Source organism: Phoenix dactylifera, unplaced genomic scaffold (assembly GCF_009389715.1).
Source record: "Phoenix dactylifera cultivar Barhee BC4 unplaced genomic scaffold, palm_55x_up_171113_PBpolish2nd_filt_p 000046F, whole genome shotgun sequence".
NCBI lineage: Eukaryota > Viridiplantae > Streptophyta > Magnoliopsida > Arecales > Arecaceae > Phoenix > Phoenix dactylifera.
Genome location: NW_024067669.1, coordinates 1,551,796 through 1,570,999, shown reverse-complemented (window position 1 = coordinate 1,570,999; position 19,204 = coordinate 1,551,796). Strand labels below are relative to the sequence as shown.

At 37.8% G+C, this 19,204-nt stretch overlaps 2 protein-coding genes across 4 annotated transcripts; one reads left to right on the top strand and one right to left on the bottom strand.

The window, feature by feature from the left end:
- Positions 1-1,134: 1,134 nt before the first annotated feature.
- On the bottom strand, positions 1,135-4,759 carry LOC103711646. The gene is made up of 2 exons (XM_008797886.4): positions 4,310-4,759; positions 1,135-1,418 (listed from the first exon to the last, which is right to left on the bottom strand). Exon 1 carries the CDS (start codon positions 4,592-4,594, stop codon positions 4,325-4,327), a length of 270 nt encoding a protein of 89 aa, XP_008796108.1. The 5' UTR covers positions 4,595-4,759; the 3' UTR covers positions 1,135-1,418; positions 4,310-4,324.
- Positions 4,760-6,999: 2,240 nt separating this feature from the next.
- Positions 7,000-17,383, top strand: LOC103711631 (protein CPR-5). Of its 3 annotated transcripts, XM_008797868.4 has the most exons (7): positions 7,000-7,596; positions 12,190-12,246; positions 12,338-12,373; positions 12,501-13,166; positions 13,261-14,234; positions 16,538-16,873; positions 17,049-17,383. In XM_008797868.4, exons 1-5 carry the CDS (start codon positions 7,183-7,185, stop codon positions 13,795-13,797), a joined length of 1,710 nt encoding a protein of 569 aa, XP_008796090.1. In that variant the 5' UTR covers positions 7,000-7,182; the 3' UTR covers positions 13,798-14,234; positions 16,538-16,873; positions 17,049-17,383. The 3 variants fall into 3 exon arrangements, with proteins under 3 accessions (XP_008796090.1, XP_008796098.1, XP_038971933.1); XM_008797876.4 differs by lacking the exon at positions 16,538-16,873 and having other exon boundaries at positions 17,049-17,362; XM_039116005.1 differs by having other exon boundaries at positions 13,261-16,873; positions 17,049-17,362.
- The last annotated feature ends 1,821 nt before the right edge of the window (positions 17,384-19,204 follow it).

Here is a 19,204-nt window from a genome sequence, read left to right as displayed (position 1 = left end):
TAAACATCATTATCGGCACCAATCACATTTTGATCTATCAATTTCATGTTTGATCGGCTAACACTAATATAAATTCACTATGAATGCTCGTAGAATCTAGTAACTTACCGTGGACTGATTAGTCAACCTTATCTGATTGGACCAAAGGCATTAACATAGCTGGGAAAAGTAGTGAAGCAGCCCATGGTTTGACGTAAATTTGCTCCTTTATTTTCCTGTTGGCTGATATTCTGAAATTAATGTAAATGGTGTTCTATTTTTGATGTGCTTTATATAAACGCATGATAGCTAGTTTGCCGTGGTACGGCTGTTGGAAATGCTCAAAATGCTTGAACTGGAATATGAATTATGCAAGTCCACAGAGATTGAAGTGGATTCGGGTCGTCGAGAAGGAGATATGGGAGGTTTCCTGTTACTATGAAAGGTTTTTTTTTTTAATTACTTTAGGTCCTTTCTTTGACTGCCATGGCAGTCAATCTGATGGGAGTCTGTTCTTTGATTGGCAGATATAAAGCTGCCATACGGCAAAATGATTAGAAAATGATGTCATCTGACAAGGAGTATCCAATGCTCCCACAGCGTGACCACGGTGCAGACAGCTTGTTTGCAGACTTATATCAATGAAAAGCAAATTTCAGCAAAGAATATTTTATTGAAAATGCTATCACCGATTAGTTTATCCACAGAACAAAAAGATGATTTGCATGAAAATGAAGATGACTCGCCTAGGTGTAAATAAGATTATTTTTTTTTAATGTTTTTATTCTGATCTAAGAGGTCATTTGTTTGCCCGTTATTTAACTGCATGTAATTCAAATATAGACTACAATCCGAAACGCTGCAATTGAAATTGCAGCTGCAAGAACCGCCTGTCTGGAATTGAAAGTTACAAAAACAATTGCAATTGTTTTGTTATATGATGCTAAAGGTATATAGTAACTTGCAAATTATCTAGTAAGGTTACCTCTTAGAAATAGTAAACTGTTTACTTTTTTATTCTAATATAATAATTGTCATATTATTTTTATAATTGCAATAAAAATTGTTATTGAATTACTGTAACAATAATCACTATAGTAACTATGTAGCTATAAATAAAATAATATTATGATAATTAAATATATTATGATCATAAGTAGATATTTTATTACAGCAAGCGACGAATCAGAAATTCAGAATGGGTGTTGATAGTGGCGCAGTGAGTTGCCACGCAAATGGTTAATCTAGACTGTTTGCATTGGACATTTTATGGGGTGATCAATTAGACACAGTCACAATCCATGGCAAACTCAATTTATTTATGCAACCCAAGGAAATAAAGCACAGGGAATAAAAAACATAGTTTCTATGACTGTCTTGGGAAGGAAAAAGAACACCAAGTATCGATCACGAACCAACCACAGACAAGCTCTCCAACCCTGAGAAGAAGAAATGTCACCTGAGTGAGGCTCAGTTTGAACATTATCAAATAAGCTACATACATTACTCCTAAGCAAAATGAGAGAATGGAAATGGAGCTTTCAAAGGCATCTAATAAAAATTGTGATTGCACAAAGGATGCATGACCCTGAATGGCTGTTGTAGATGTACAAAGTCATGTCTCACTCAATTCTTGATCTTCATAGAATTTGGGAACATGAAACAGGGTTGATCACATGCACATTGGGGCAGCAATAGCTGCTACATAACAACCCTAAAGACATAAATTCACATGTTCATATCCTTTGTTAATCAAAAAATGGAATTAGCAGAACGATTCCAAGATGTGAAAATGGAGATTCAAATAAATAAAAAAAGGCATGCAGAAAGATACAGCCATGCATCTTTGTAAATGGAATCCATATGAAGTTCAGCCGTATGCTTGGTTAGTTGACCTTGTTCCACCAAACAGCAAATTTACAATTTCAATCTAACGTTCTTCCAGAGAAAGAAAGATCAAATGCTTGGCAGGAATATTGAAAATTTTGGAGATCATAATCAATTAATTCAGAATAAAATTGAAATATTTATGAATAAAATAAATTTTAGATGATCTTCTTTTGTAGGAATCTAACGTTGTTCCAGAAAAAGATCGAATGCTTAGCAGGAATATTGAAAATTTTGGAGATAATAACCAATTCTATCAGAATAAAATTGAAATATTTATAAATAAACTAAAGTTTAGATGATCTTCTTTTGTAACTTTTCTAATTAAAAAATTGAGGAAGTAGCATGTTCAGGGAAGAAGCAAAGGTTGGTTCAAGCATCACAGGCAACAAGTCTTCTTCCACTAATTCTGTGTTGGCTTCATGAACCTTCACTTGCTATTCTCTTGCATTAAAATTTGCATGCCTGTCAGCAGTGGGTTTGTCAAATCCTTTGTTTAATTCCTGTCCATGCTATGTGGGGATATCCCTCCCATTCGCCAACCCTTCTCACAGGTCAGAGCCACCCCACTTAACAGGTCTGTTTGGATCTGTGCTCTGGATCAATTTTTGTACACTTCATTTTCTTCTCTTTGTTTCCTATTTACAACATCAAGCATTTCAAACACCATGGTTTCTTTCATAGATATATGTTAAATAAATCATAAGATTTTAAAACTTAGATGAAAAAAGAGACCATTATTAACTAACTTCGCTAAATGTCAGACTAATTGTTTAATTTCTACTCTCCATTTGAATGTTGTGCTCCTCATAGCATTGAAGGTTATAATGCTTACACACAACTGCACGTGCATGCATGCACGCACATGTACATACATACATATAGATATACATCAGATATGGAAAAAACAGTATTTTAAAAATGATCACCATCTCACCACATGCCAATCAGTTGCCACTATGATGCCATAGGCATATATCATACACGAATTAGGTTCAAAACAAGGGAAGATATCTCATCAAGTCTTCTTTAAACACTGTACATTGTAGACTTTATTTATGACAACATGGGTTTAAAGAAAAAAATAAAGAAACAAAGAGTTTTTCTTCATCTTATTCTTATAGCAATTGTCTAAAATATTTTATAACCAATATCTGTTCCCTTGTTCTTTTCTAGCTCATGAATTGGTTAAGCAGAATATCCTGTTTCGTATGCAATAAATTCTTCAATCAAAATAAATTATATTACAGAGATCTTGATCTCTGTCCATTAAGTAGTCCTTAAAAACTAAATCAATAAGTACAAACACCGGAAAAAATAATTTTGTTAATTAGCTATCATTAAGACTAACAAGCCTCTCCCCACTACTTGAGCAGCTTTATGAAAAATTTAGACTAAGATGTTAACTTGTATCAGTTAAGTTATCCACCACTCATACACATCAACAAGTTGATGATTATACATGAAAAAAAAAAATCCTTTATTGATTAAAAGGACATCCATGGCGTTGCCAGACATAAACAAATTTACAGCATGATGTAGCAAATGACCATGTTTAAGATCAAGAGACTTTCCTCAATATGAATGGTAGAGCCCTTAAAACTATATAGCTGACAAAAATCAAGGAAAAAACTTCTTATCTTTTTTTTTTCCTATTTCTATTTCTAAGCATCCCCTTTATGTCTTTGCCCAAAATTTTGCCCCCAGTGCTAATAAATAAACTAACAGTGCTTCTTGCACAAAATATGCACCCCCACCTTCTTAACAACAGAAACAACCATCTTTCCCACATTCTTGTACACAAGGTTTCAAATATATGTTGGACACCAATCAACTACATGTTCCATACAAATCAACGATGAATATTAACAATCAGGATTTGGTTTGTTCCTATACATTCGTACTTAAATTTGGCAGATGCCAACAAATTTATCCAAAGAAAGTCGTTTCATCCCCTTTTTTAACAAATCCGTACGACTTAACATATTCAATTTACATCCGGAAATGCATCCTTGATGCAATAGTTGTGTTTTTATAGGTTTCACATACTCTTTTAGCCACGTCCAAGATGTAACAGAAATCGTAGACTTGATCCAAATCCAAATGATAAGATCATATGGACAAACACAATCAACGATACCTTGGATCATCTAGACATGTTAGTGATGCAATAAAAATCACAAAATTTATCAGAAGCGTCATCAATTATTCCTCCAGAATCTATTCAAATGGTTACTGGGACAGTGGTTACCATTCGAGATTGATCAAAAGACTAAAATCCAGACCACAAGGATTGACCTAAAGAATCAAATCAAAACCGCAGGATCACATAGATAAACTAAAATTGACGACCCCTAAATTCCACAGATTTACCGCTCAAAGATGCACACGCGATCAAATATCATGTTAGGGCTGAGTACAAAGGCCAGAATTTCGAGCGGACCTGGGAGGATCGGAATCAATGGCCGCCGCCGGCGTGCTTCTGCTGGTGTTCGAGGTGGCGGCGCTCCTCGGGGAGGGCGACCAGGTAGGAGAAGATCATGCCACCGATGCAAACGTGAAAGAGGGGCTCCACGGAGCTGGTCTCGATGTACTTCTCGATGTAGCGGTCCACCGCCTGATCGGTCGTCTTCTTGATGTGCTCCCACGTGAGTTTCGGCTTCAGGTATCCCGGAAGCTCCCTCACCTTCATGCCCTTGATCTCGTTGTAGAACGCCCTCATCGCCATGCCCACCAGCTCCGAGCTCCCCGGAACCCTAACCTTCGTGCGAGATTTCCCCTCTCTTTCAACGATAGAGAAAAATAGACTCGGATCGGTGCGGGGAGCTGACTCGGGAGACTTAAAATGGCCACAGTCGCTATCCTTCCAACTACTAATCTCGCATGTATGCGTTGCAACCCCACGAAAACTTGGAAAGCAAGTTGTCCGTTTGGCATTCCTTTATTTTTTTAGTTTTTTTAAAATAAAATCACGAAAACCAAAATTAAAAAAATTGCTACTATCATTTTTATTAGCAGAAATACTTTTATTATTTTGAAAAAAAGAAAAAAAAAATTCTATTTTCATGCTTTTCAAAAATAAGAAAATCTTGCTTTTTACAACTACCACTAACACTATCTCCATCATTACTATCAACACTTTCACAGTCATCTATCTCCGTATGACCATTATTATCATAGTCGTCGCTATTGCCTTTTCTACCAGCATTGCCGTCATCATAGTTATTGTCATTTCCATCACCACTATAAAAACTTTCACACGATCTTGTTATAATCTATGCCACTACATCTTTAAAGTTCCAATACTATTGTCATTGCACCACATCAAATATAACCTTCATTGCCTCCGCCACCACTAATGTGGTATCCTAAAGGATACTAGCATCCGAGAATGAACGAGTACACATCCACGTAGCAGCATCAAGATAAAATGGAAAAAAAAGAGAAATAAAGGGAGCCTCAAATCAAAGGAAGTCTCGAACTGAATATCCAAGCAGGGTGCTCAAAAGTTGAAGATCTAGCACCATTGAGTTCTGCCCAAATAGTAGATTGAATTAGTTGAGGATGACTTGAAGTATACATGATGCCTCAGTGGTTGAGTGGGAAGAGTATTTTGCCAAGATAAGTTGAGTAGCCAACGGAGGTAGACCGACTATTTAAACTCGAGGCTAATCAAATAGGATGACATATAGGATTTTCCTTTAGGGGGATCATAAGGCATGGCAGCTATGAATATGAAGAGTGGAAAATAATTAGCTCGATCGACTAATACCGTCAGAGAAAGTGGAGACTATACGTGGACAAGTGTTGATATTAGAAGTGGGCAATAACCAAAAAGAAGATATTTTGGCTTATCAAACACCTATTATTTATTTTTATTTTTATCTTGGCCTTTGCATTTATTTTTAATTATCTTGCATTATTTATCTTATTTTATCCTAATTTATTCCTAGCTCATAGTTGCTAGAGTAGACCTATAGTCCCAATTACAATTTATTTCCTTCTCTTTCGAGTAGGTGGTATCAGGATCCATATTATATTCTTCTCGATTTTTAACGCCAGTGGCATACCTGCGGACTTGTATGATTCGGCAGAGAAGTATACACCATTCTGCCTCATAGAAAGTCCAGTATCTATAAGAGAAAGGATATATCGAGCTCGAATAAATTGTTAAAGATAGAAAAAAAGATATTAAATTTAATACTTATATATAAAAATGAGAGAAATATAACCATCATTTATACATTATTTAAAATAATACAAATCGATAATTGTTATAAAAGTTTATTTGTAGAATGAATAATATTTTATCCACTACTCATAATGCAAGTGTTGCACATGACTTGTATTAGAAATTTAAAAAATGTACATTTTTTTTTAAAAAATAGTAGGAATTATAAGGTGTTAAAATTATTTAACACTGATTTATTGTATTATATTTTTAAGCAAGATAAGTTTAAATTTTGATATAATTAATAAATAACTATGTGGTTAGATTTTAGAGAAAAAAAGATTCTTATTATATATATCATGAAAGTCCTAAACAAAGGAGAGTTTTTTCTTTGGGCTCATCATTCATGGAGTCCAGTAACATTACAATCTTCTAATACAACCTTAGCACGATTTAAACATCTAAGAGAAAATTTGAAAGGGTTATTATAAAGAGTGGCAATCGAATTAAGTCGGACTAAATACGGATTGGGTCGGATATAGAATAGATTAAAAAATTATCAATCTGAATCCGACCTCTTTATTAAACCGTTGAAAAATTTAAATCGAAACCCTACAATTTTATTAAATAGGTAATTTAAGTAGTTTTATAATGGATTAAATCAAGTTAAATAGATAAGTATTCCAATATAGATGCTTTTATATAGTGTTTGAATACGGTTAGGATTGACAATTTTGACAAATCCTAACAATCTCGGAAACTGTTTTCAACCTATTTAGTTATATGGAAAAAGTAATTAATTTATAATTATCTTTTCCAAGGTATCTGTTCAAAAAGTTCCTAAGATCCGGATATGGATACCTTTCTGAAAAAAATGTCACAAAATTTATAATAGAAATATTTAAATATTTAATAAAGAAATCTATTTAGGATTTTTTTTTGGAATTAAAAAAAGTAAAAACTGCAACCCCGCCCGCCGCTCCCCGACGCGGCTTTCCCCCTTTCCCCCTCTCTTTCCCCTTCCGTTCGTCTCAGGTTCGAAATAATTTTTCCTTTCCCTCTCTAATTTATATTCGAATTCCCAGCTTCCATCCTTCTCCCCTTCTCTCTCTCTCCGACTCTGTCCTCCCCTTCTCTCCGCGCCCATGAAATCCGGCCTGCCGATCCTCTCCCCTTGCTCATCCGCCCAATCTCGTCCCAAGACCCTTGAGGATGCCGGAGCGGCGGAGGGCCGCAACGCCCTGGAACTAGGCGGCGTCGGCGATCCCATTGCCGCCCAACCCCTGCGGCGGCGGCCGCCCCTCGGTAAGGGACAGGGGGTTAGGGTTTCTACCTCCAAGGCCAAGACCGTGCCAAAGGATGCCGCTTCTTCTTCTTGTTCTCCTTCCTCGTCGTCTTCTTCCGCCTCTCATCGCTGCCAGTCGCAGCAGAGAGGGGTGCACCTGAGGAGAAGATTCCGAAGCCCGTGGGCGTCTCAAGGTGCGCGGCGCGGCGACGAGGAGGATCTCCAAGATCTTGCACTTCCGCTTGGAATGTCTTTCGCCGCTGTGGTTGCTAAGGTCCGTTGGTTTTCTTTAGGGTTTAATTTCTGTTTCTTAAAAATGTTGCTTTTTCTGTAATTTCACGTATTCTTGACCAAGAATTCTCAAGTTTAATATTTATCGTAAAAATGTCTTTTTTCCTTAACATATCATGTTCTTGACCAAAACGCTCGTGATTCAGTTAAATTGAATTATTGGTTTAAAAATACTATCAATAAAATGCTCTTTTGCCCATAGTTTCACATGATCTTGACCGAGGTGCTCGTGGTTCGGCTGAAATGAGATTCAAGAAGCCAATTTTTTGCATTGTTTGCTGCAGTTAATACTATTACTACGTGAAGCATTGTTCTGCTTCTTTTGAAGGGATCACTTTTAACTAGACACTGCTTCCTTCAGAAAGGCAGCATGAATCAAGATAGGGCTTTGCAAGTGCTTTACCTTCTCTTTACAGATAATGTACTTAGATTTGGTTTCAGTGGCTGGTAAAATTTAAAATGGGAGTAGGAACATGTTAGCCATAAAAGAAAAGGAAATGCTCTTAAACATGCTTAAAGAAATTCCCTTGTGAAGCCTATGTTCTTTCATTTAGGAGTCATTTGTTGTTACACCTTACGATTGGCTTGATACTTGGATTGGCTTAATACTTCGATTGCTGCATGGGTTGGAAAAATATATGATTTTTGGTACTCGCATAAGCTTTGTTTCCTTACTAGGCCATCTTTGGATGTCATTGCAACTGAATACTGGTGTATGCCACTTAAAAAAAGGGGCAGCTAATCATAACAAGCATGAACCTGATACTAGGGGTTGGTTTTATGAACTCATGTTCCTATCTTGTTAAGGCTAGCATACATGAATCCATTTTGTAATTTTCATTTCTATTATAGGTATTTCCTTTTCAGTTTTAACCATTCGATTTTGAATCCAATTCCTTCTATATATTCTTCATTGGTCTCTGCCTCTCAATCTTGTACCATTTTGAACTGGATCTTAACTTTCTTCAGTGTTTGAAATTATTTTGCTTCCATTAGTGTACTCATCTTTAGCTTTATCTAACCTGGTTTTACTCCTCGTCCATTTCATATTTTCACTTTGGTGACCCTTATGCTCCTGAATCATTGCCAGTCAACTTATTGGTATTGACTATACAATATGTGAAAAACATCACTTTTTCTATCAAGGATTTAGGAATTGAGTTTACTAGTCCTGAGTCAATCATACTGTACCACAACAAACCAGAGGCGGCCCAATGCATTTGGGGCCTAAGGCGAACTCACTAAGGGAGGCTTTTTTTTATTTTAAAAAATAATAAAAAATTAATAAGTGCAAAATACTTTAAAAATTTATTTAAAAATAATTCGTCTAGCTTTTTGAGATGCAAAATTACTAATCAAACTTTTGTACTCAAGATTCAGTAAAATACTATTTTCAATCGATAATATAGCTAATCTATTTAATCTTTCTTGTGACATAGTTGATCGCAAATACGATTTTATCAACTTTAATTTTGAAAAACTTCTTTCAGTAGAAGCAACTGTTACAGGTATTGTTAACAATATCCTGTAAGCAATGCATGTAATATGTTCATTAGTTGTTTCATTAGTTGTTAACAACTCTCTTGGTTTATTTATGCATGGCGGCAAAAAAGATGTGGGAAAAGACAAGCTAACAAGGACCTTTACAACACGTAAATAATTAAAAAAGAAAAGAGCATCCGGTGATAGCAAAACAACTAATTGCAGAAATCAATAATTTTTGCAAATAGCAGAGGAATTCTTATCACAGACATTAGTGTTATATGGAATGGAGGTAGGAAGCGAACTAATATTCTTTTCTCCAGCTCCACAAATATATTATAGTGTTATTTAAGAAATGTTTGCACAAAAATATATATATATATATATATATATATAAGGGTGTAAGAAAGAATATAAAGCTTGAAGAAATCCACCACGAAAAATCAAAGCAATCAATTTTATTCTCAGAAACAAAATTACAGAGCACCAAACTAGGGCTAGAAGCATCAAAACCATATCTTTCACTAGACAACGCCAATCGACCAAATCCTAAGCACAAAATTCCACCAAAGGGGATAGATAAAGAAGCATGTAAAAGCATTTCTTCCATTTTCCACGCCAATCGAAAAAAATAGAAGCAGTGAAATTAAGCATACAGAGGAGAGGGAGGGAAAAGGAGGCGGAGATGGGAGAACCCTGACCTTTCGAGGGCCTGAGCGAGGGTCTTGATGTAGCTGTCGATGATCTCGTCCCGGGTGAGAGTGGGATCGGTGGGCTCCATGACGATGAGCCAGTGCTCGAAGTCACACCTGTCGAGAAGGATGGTCTCCTTGGGCGGCCGGTTGCTCCAGTTCGGCAAAGGTTCGTTAAGAGACGACGTCGTAGGCTAGGTTGAGAAGCACCGGACCGCGCCGCCGCGGCCGCCGTCTGCAGGGAGGCGGAAGTAGTCGGCAAGGGGGAGGAGAGGGCAGAGGTCTGGAGGACGAGAGGAGAGGGGAAGAGGGACGGGCAAAGAAGAGAGCTCGGGAGGCGAAGAATCCGGAGGAGAGGAGAGGGGCGAGGGACACATAGGGGAACTTCGAGATTAGGGCTCGACCCGCCATTGGACAAATCCTAACCCTAACCCTAAGAAGAAGTCGCAGCAAAATCGGGCCGAGGCGGAAGGAACCGGGAGAAGGTAGAGCTGCAGAAGCAATGGGGAAGTGCATGTGGGATTTGGGAACTGGGGGCCTTTTTTTGGGCCGGGGCCTTAGGCGACCGCCTATGTCGCCTATGGGTTGGGCCGGCCTTCCAACAGACAAGGACTAGTTTAGGGTACCTCAGTACACAAAGTTTATTGGTATCTCACCATACCGACCTCTTGGAGACTTTGTACTATTAGGTACTTTTTTCATAGGCTGCTTTTAGCATCATTGTCACTTTTCTTTTTTAAAAAAAATTGAAAATTGAAATTCTATTTATTTTCAGATTTTTGACTATAAAAAAACATGTTTGGCTTGCTCTTTTTTTTTTTTAAAAAAAAAACAATGAGGACTGGCGACATGGCTAGCAACAAGGGAGTGGGAGGATGGGGCTGGCGATGTGGTCGGGGATGAGAGAGAGCTTGACGTCGGGCGGAGAGGTAGTTGAGGGAGCAATAAAGGGAGTGGGAATGAGGCTGGCCACGTGGCTGGGGATGAGGGATAGCTCAATGTTAGGTGGAGAGATGGCTAGTGAGGCCCAGAGAGCCGGCATGGTTGGGCGGGGGAGATGGGGTTGAGTGTGAGATCGGGCGGAAGAAGAGGGGTTGGGAGGGGAAGGTTGAAAACCCACTTTTAAAAAATATGAAAGTGGAAATTTTTTACTTTCACTTTTCTAGAAATAATGGAAATTGTTTAAAAAAAATAAAAATGGAAACAAGGTAGCCAAACATGTTTTCTACATTAGACTCCGTGTTTCTATTTTTAAAAAAAAAGAAACAGGGAAAATAGTATCAAATAGAGTATTAGTTCTTTTTTTTTTGGTCATTAATATCAAGATGTACTCAGGTATATTGACCCTATACAGCTCCAGTATTGTGTAACATTTGGTACTGCCTGATGATTGGTATGAGTTGATATCTCGATATTTAAATCCTTTTTTCCTTTAGATTTTCCCGCAAGTCTTAGAGGGATGTGAGAAGTGTGCAACATCTGAAAGGAAGGGCTCCCCTATAACCTTTTGTATATTGATGGGTTTCTTTTAATCTTTACTCTAGACCGCACAGATCACTTGCCTCCTTTTCCCTCTATCTCTTCCTAGCTCTTCTGCATGCCCTTTCTCTTTATCAGGCATGAAATAGGGGTGTAACAAGCAGAGGTGTTGCCTTATTGGAGTAGGCCCATGTATCAAGCATAGCCTGTGTAGCTGTTGGCCTACTATTCTATCAGAGTTAGTAAGTCCTTAAACTGTTGCCCTATCTATCTGACACTGTTGCATTGGTTTTGGTGGCAGAATTGTTGGGTCCAGGTCTACGTTGACCATAATCCGACTCCAACTGGCTCTAAGGCTAAGAATTAGGCCAAGATCTTACCCATCTAATTTTCAAGCTGGAGTTAAAGTCAAGTGTATATTTAAAGGGATCCTTATTATTTATCCGTTTTTTGACCATTCCATTCTTGTCTAGCCAGGTCGGCTTCGTTTCTGCAGGATCCATTTGCTGCCCATGAACATAAACTCTAGGCCCAGGTCTAAACCAGCTGGATATCAATCTTTAATTATTATTTATGGTATTGACATTATGAACATTTCACTTGTCCTATTAAAATTTCAAATCTGCACTAAAATAAAAGAAAATTGAATTTCATGTTTGAAATCTGGCAAAGGTGCTATTTACTGTCCATTTCCTGTATCAGAATTACCTAAGAAATGCAGCTTCACAATGAGTTAAGAATTTTTTGTCCATTTAGCAGACAAGAATTTAAATGGATCATTTTATTTAATAAGTAGTAAGATCAGTATCAAGGTCTTTCCCACCTTCTAGTATGCCGGTTTTTCGGATTCTTTTATTTTGTATTCAATTTCTTTATTTTGAGTGCTCGGTTGCTTGATGATACTGATGTTTTGTTGATTTCAGGTTTTGGATGGGAAGACTGCCTCAGGGGAGAGGATACCAGTAGATCGACTTTCCATGGTACACTATTTAAATGCTTATATCTGGAATATGAATAGATATGCAGTGAGAAATATTGTGTTACTGTCTGACATATATTAATGGTTTGCAGATCTGTACTTTAGCGGTGAAAGAATCTGTAACAAATGTAAGTCTGGATCATAACTGGTCATTGTCTCTAGTTGTCAGTTTCAAGTTTTTTCAGGTTGTTCATAAGCAATGCTATGCTGGGTTTTAATTCATATTATACCTGTGGTTTTGTGTTTCTTGAGTAGATATATGGGGGCAGGTTCGAATGTTTCATCAGAAATTTCGAAAAATCATTTGGCAGCACTTTGAAGACCCTTCGGCTAATTAATGAAACATCCACTATTGAGCAAGGAAATACTAGTAGTTCATTTATCAATAGCAGCTGTGATAGTGCACCTACCTTGGGCATTCCTGAATCCCCCAACTCCATTGAAGAGTTTCAAGAGAATCCATCATTGAATTCCATGAATCAACTTGTTCTTCATGGGCATATAACTCAGCAGCTAGCCCCTGTTTCTTATGAAGTGGCCAATCCTGGACTTGATCAATCCATTCAGAATACATTTGAGAGATCTATTATGGAGCAGACTCGCTCAAATGATCTCAAGGCAGTTGAGTTGAGTCTAATCATGAAAAAATTGCAAATGAAGCAATCTCAATTAGCTCTCAATTCCTACGCAAATTTGTTAGAGAAGATAAAGATATCCATGGGTATCTCAAAGGCTTCCTTCAAAGAAGAGAAACTAAGGAATAAGATCCAGGATATGAAGCATGCAGAAGTCCTCAGAAGGTGCATAGATCTTCTTGTCACTGGCTTGATTATCATGTCTGGCTTCCTTTTATATGGAGCATCCATCTATTCATACCAACGCATCGCGGAGGCAACATCGGCCTGCACATCCACCTATAAAGTATGTTTTCATTTATTTTTAAGTTCTAACCTTCCATATGCAGTCTTGCTGTTATATCTGGTGATATATGAGTCGTCAACATTTTTTTTTTCAGGAGTCTAGATCTTGGTGGATCCCAAAGCCAGTGGCATCTTTCAATTCAGGCTGGCTTATGCTGAGATGTCACTTTGTAACCCTAACCCGTATGTCATTTGGCGTATTGATGATTTTGGCAATTGCTTACTTGCTTTTTCAACGCTCAGTAATGCCTGGGCCAACTATGCCCGTGACATTCATCCTCCTGCTCTTAGGAGTTGTTTGTGGTTTTGCTGGAAAGTTTTGTGTCGACACGTTAGGAGGGAATGGCTATTGCTGGCTTTTGTATTGGGAGGTTTTCTGTTTGCTTCATTTCTTTGCCAATGTGTTCCCGTCGGCTTTTTACCATATTCTTTATGGTCCTGTTTCTGTGTCTCAAGGAGCTAAGGTGGCCAGGCTACCATACTGGATCAGGCGATACACATTCTACAGTATCCTGTTACTGATTCTTCCCACATTGTCCGGTTTGTTGCCTTTTGCATCTATTCATGACTGGAAGGATCACTTCTCTGAGAAGATCATGCTTTGGAGATTAGGAAATGAGTCTGGAGTTTGAACAATATTAGAGATGGATTTATGGGTCGGATGAGATATTTTTCCTGTCTAATTGTTGGCTGCTGCTTCACCTGGGTTTTACAAGCTTTCGGCTAGATGGTGTTTGTTAGCGGTGAAAGCCTTAGTATGACGGTCGTTGTTCAGCGCATATATTATTTATCAGAAACAAGTTCGAGTTTTTCATGTATATTTCTTTATGGTAAATTGAATTGTTCTTTTGTTGTAATCTTTATGTATCACTCATGCAGTCATGCTGGCATTTTGTATCTTTAGAAATTCAGTAGGCTTTTTCAGTATGACACCTGGAGGTTGGACAATTGGAGCTTGGAGTCTTTTGACTGCAGATATTATGCAAGCACATTATTGATTTTATCTCTAGTTGTTGCCAGGAATAGACACTGCTGAGGCGAAAAGAATAAAGTCAACCTGTAATAGATGGTATTTATCAAACTTGCACTTTATGCTCATCTTTTAGTATTTTGAGTACTGCATTGGAAATTTGATTATGAAAAAATGATATTTGATAGTTTTGAATGGAATTGAGCATTATAGTGTGTAGTCATGCAATATGCTAAAATAGATGTATAGTATGAACTGATTTCAAATGAATTAATTTAAAATGTTGTATGGTCTAATAGGATAAAACGAGTAGTTTAGATTTTTACGTAAACTTTTGTCCAGTTAGTCCTCCTGAACTAATTCTGTATTGATTATTTTTTATTTCATGATAAACCATTCTATATCAAAATCAAGGATCCAAAAACTGGTGTCTGTACCTATGCTGATTGTTGCTGGTACTTGTGTCACGAGCAGGGAAAAGGTGTCTTCAGAGTTCAGACCTTTAATCTCAACACTGGCAGGTGCCAGTCCAACACCCCTCAGTTCGGAACTGTGAATCAGCGCCAGTGGGTCCTAGATTGCTGGTTCCATGGCAGGCCGGCGTGGACTTCTGCTACATCCTTGGTCAAAGTATATCTAAAATTAAATTATATGAATTAATAATAACAAAATTCTACTTCATCTTAAGCAAATTCAAGCATGGTTTAAATTTAAAAAATTCAAAACTTAAGATGGAATCAGTAGTCATAAACAATTGTTCCGGACGAGTCAACTTAGAAAGTCAGACCAGTTATGACAAGTATTGAACTGGACATAAATTAAAGAAGAAAGTTCATTGTAGGAAACACTTAAAAATCATTTATATTGAAATTCATGTCATTCATATAAAAGAAATATAAGATCTATGTGATGGTTGTGGCGGCGGCGGCGGCACTGGTGACGCAATTAAAAGGGAGCATGTTTTTTCTTTCAGAACAAGTGAAAGCCATTTTTTTAATAGCTTTCACTTTTTCAAAATCCAAACTCAAGTTTTTTAAAAATTTAAAATAAAAACTGCTCTATCAAGCAGGTTTTTTTGCCTTGGTTTTGTGTTTTTTTATATTTTTTTTAAATGTGGAAAATCAAAAACTGCAGTGGTACCACACAAGGCCTCAAGATTCAAGATTTTAGAAGGTACAAATATAGCGAACTAAGTTATGATTCTGTATTTGTAACATAAATACTGAGATAACATCAATTCACCAATCCCGTGGACTCGGCTAATGCATTCATCCACCAAAAATCATCTGTCTTTATGCATCAGAAATCTTTGTTTCCAGTTTTGCTATTAGCAATGCTGCACAGAGATGTAACTCCTGATGTTGTGGGCATTTCAATATGTGAGAGGTGGCTCAAGTTGGGGAACATATTTTCTGAACAGTTTCTGATTTCAAGTTCTTAATGCATTTATAGATTATATGCTGATGCATATGTCACCATAATATAGATAGGATAAGGCTTCTGCATGTTAAGTTTAATGCTTATTTGAAGGTTAGGAAATAAATCAACAAATGTTAAGCTGTTATTAACCAAGGTTTCCTGAACCGGTATTGGGTGGTACCGGTCGAGACGTAGGTTGGTATGGTATGGCGATTGATGAGAAACAAGCAGAGGAATGCAGTGGAATGGCCTTTCTCCTCTGTTTTAGCTCATGACAGTCCTGGAGCTGGCAGGAACTGGCCTGAATCAAGCCAAGCTGAGGTTCAGGCTGGTTCCTAGCTTATCTTGAATTGAAACCAGGAATGGACCTGGTTCTGCACCAGTTTGGTTTGCTATGCCCTAAATCAGGCAGTTCGGGATGCTTCCTCCTTATTTACAAATACAGTTTTTATGTTTCAGGGTGTTGCACAAAAAATACACAAGGCCCACTTGTTGTCTGTATTCTTTCAGCAGATGACATTACTTGTGATCATCTGATGTAGACCTCCTTAGCAACCTCTAGTGGGACTGGTAACCTACGAGGATTGTAATATTGGAACCTGCAATTGATATATCAGTTTATTTTCACAGTACAATCTCAGAAATAAATCAGCAAATGTTAAACTGTTATTAACCAAGGTTTCCTGAACTGGTATCGGGTGGTACTGGTCAAGAAATTGGTTGGTGTGGTACGCCGATTGATGAGAAACGGGAGGAGAAATGCAGTGGAGTGACCTTTCTCCTCTGTTTTAGCTTGTGACAGTCGTGGAACCGGCAGGAACTGGTCTGAATCAAGCCAAACTGAGCCTCAGGCCAGTTCCTAGCTTGTCTCAAACTGAAACCAGGAATAGTCCTGGTTCTGCACCAGTTTGGTTCACTATGCCCTGAATCAGGCGATTTGGGATGTTTCCTCCTTATTAACACATGCAATTTTTATGTTTCAGGATGTTGCACAAAAAATACACAAGGCCCACTTGTTGTTTGTATTCTTTCAGCAAATGACATTACTGGTGATCATCTGATGTAACCCTCCTTAGCAACCTCTAGCACGACCAGTAACCTACAAGGGTTGTAATCTTGGAACCTGCAATGGATATATCAGTTCATTTTGACTGCACAATCTCAGAAAATATCAAGCTTTTTTACGCCCTTCATCTCTGCTGGGTTGATGCTTTTGTGCACATATTGAACATTCGGTGTTCGCATGGAACTTGAACACAAGTCTGGCGAACAATTTTTGTTTTTGATTTAGCAGAAGTGGGAATGATCTTTTGGTGGTGGTAAATCCTGCTCTGCACTTATGAAGCTACTTAAAGTCTTATTTTTTGATATATAATTAACTAAGTATTGTTGATTTCGATCGGATATTCAACTGTTGCAAAACTTGGATTATGCCTTTTAAGCTCTCCTATTTGTCCTTCTGAAGAACTCGAGACATTTTATTGCTCTTTGCAGGTGGATGTGGTCTGTTTAATGGCGGATGCCATAAAAGCTGATGAATCCTTCAGGTCCTGCATCTACCATTGAGCTTTTGCTTCCAGTGGAACAATGGGGGCGGTCCACCTGCACAGGGCACACTGAGTAAATTCAGAGCCTATGCAGGAGCCCAAGCACCAGCGCATGCAATAAAGCAACCTATCAGAGCTTGCCATTAATTTAGTTGACGACTGTATAATTCATGTTCTGACCTTTATTTTCCCTTATCTTTTTCTTTATAAACATTATCTTCCATCCCAAAAATCATGTCTGAAAGGAACTTTTAGCTTTTATGTTGGGTCCTATTTATTTAATCTTCTTCGTAGGTTGTCATTTCATTAATCTCAGATGCAAATATCATGTGTCATTGCTCCTGCTCATGGTCTACTCTCTCGTTTTGCCGAATGTGGCATTTAGTTCCTAATGTCTAGATTGTTTTTAAACATCTGATCTGTTTGATTGTCTCCAAGCCCCATTGCCCACAGTGATCTGCTTTACAGCTTAAAAGTTCATATGCTATGAGCCATGAAGAAAATCTAGCAATCCACAGTCTCCCAAAGGCCACCACACCAGCAGCTGGAGTGAATGACAACACTATTTTCCCACCTATTTCCCCAATTTTCAGAGTTGGGTGTCTGTTTTGTGGCTTTTTTGGGGTTGTCCCATTTTATTCCCCCTTGTCTAATCCATTCTCCTTTTCCCTCTTCTCTATGGCTTGAGGCCAACCCTATCTTGGGAAGGCTGGAGCATGTTCTTGACAAATAACTTCGCATCGAAAGCACCCTCCCATGGAAGATTCTCAGAATGATTCAAAAGGAAGTAAAAGAAAGAAATAATTCATCAACTTTCATCTATATCATTCTAGTTTCCTATACGAACTTCTGACCATATTTCCCTCGCTGCCCTTTCCATATGTTCGATGCATATGGCAGCTTGTTTTGTTAGCAGCATGACCGTGGACAATGGCAATGCTTGCCCAAGGATGGTTTGAACTGGTTGATGGTCAGTGTTGATACCCATTTAGAGAGAGAGATTGTTGATTTTGATGCTTCATCCTCCTGCAGCATCTATCACATCTCTCCTTATGATACCCAAAGTTTTGAATTCCTCCTGGGGACATATAAAAACACAACAGCTTAGTGAACACTCAAACTAGCATGCCCCTATCCTACATCTAGCAAGAATGATACAAGACATCAAAAACAAGTTCCAAATGTGAAAATTAGCCACCAAATCCAGGTAACTAGCATGCCTATCCTACACATTAACTCTCTTTATTAAGCTAAATTTTTTCACAACTTTCCGTTTTGAAACTAGAAAAGCAACTTGATCCAGAAGTGTAATTTTCCATTAACAAGTATAACAAAATGCACATGGACCCTAAGAGGCGACTAACATGTTTGAAAAATAATTATCGATCACTTTATTGAGAGTTTAGGGAAGGGGAAAGGAAGGGGGGGGGGGGGGGGGGGGGGTGGTGTTGGCGGATTTTCTTGTTTCTTATAAACAAAGGGCGCAAACCCACAAGATTACTAATACTTGAAACTAGATCCAGTAGCATCAAGTTATGCCCCAAGGAGTACATAAATAGGATATTCATGATTCCAAATGTTACTCTCCTCAATGGAACAAGCTAAGCTTGCAATCCTATTTGCTTCTTAATTTCTCTCTTAATACAAATTGGGGATAGGGATGCTAATCCCTACCTTGCTGACTTGTCTTGTGTCTGCTATATAAGGATGAAGAGTGCCTCACCTTTTCCAATCAAGCCTGCAACTCTCTATCCTTATTCTTTTCGCCTTAAAGCAATCCATTGCATGAAGAAGTCCCGACTAAATTTCTATGAATTTGACATTTGGTACCAATATTAGAAAAAGAGAGATGACATTAGCATCAAGAAATTTATCTAACTAATCTCAGACAGTAATGCTTGCCCTCATATTATCGTTGTCCATTGATCCATCAAAGTTAATTTTGAGTTAACCTAATTGTGCGGGTTTTAGGAGACTAATAAGGATATCTCTAAAGAGACCTTAAAAGTCTAGATAATCACTTAATAATTTTTCTGCTATAATAATATTAGGATTTCCCGTTCTCTAAGAAAGATTGGCTAAAGGCCTATTTGTTTGTCTGCT

Bases quoted from the DNA above. Each gene is read 5' to 3' on its own strand.
- LOC103711646 (XM_008797886.4), bottom strand. From the start codon at position 4,594: ATGGCGATGAGGGCGTTCTACAACGAGATCAAGGGCATGAAGGTGAGG.
- LOC103711631 (XM_008797868.4), top strand. From the start codon at position 7,183: ATGAAATCCGGCCTGCCGATCCTCTCCCCTTGCTCATCCGCCCAATCT. The intron at 12,247-12,337 runs GTACACTATTTA...AATGGTTTGCAG, and splicing joins CAGTAGATCGACTTTCCATG to ATCTGTACTTTAGCGGTGAA. The intron at 12,374-12,500 runs GTAAGTCTGGAT...TTTCTTGAGTAG, and splicing joins TGAAAGAATCTGTAACAAAT to ATATATGGGGGCAGGTTCGA.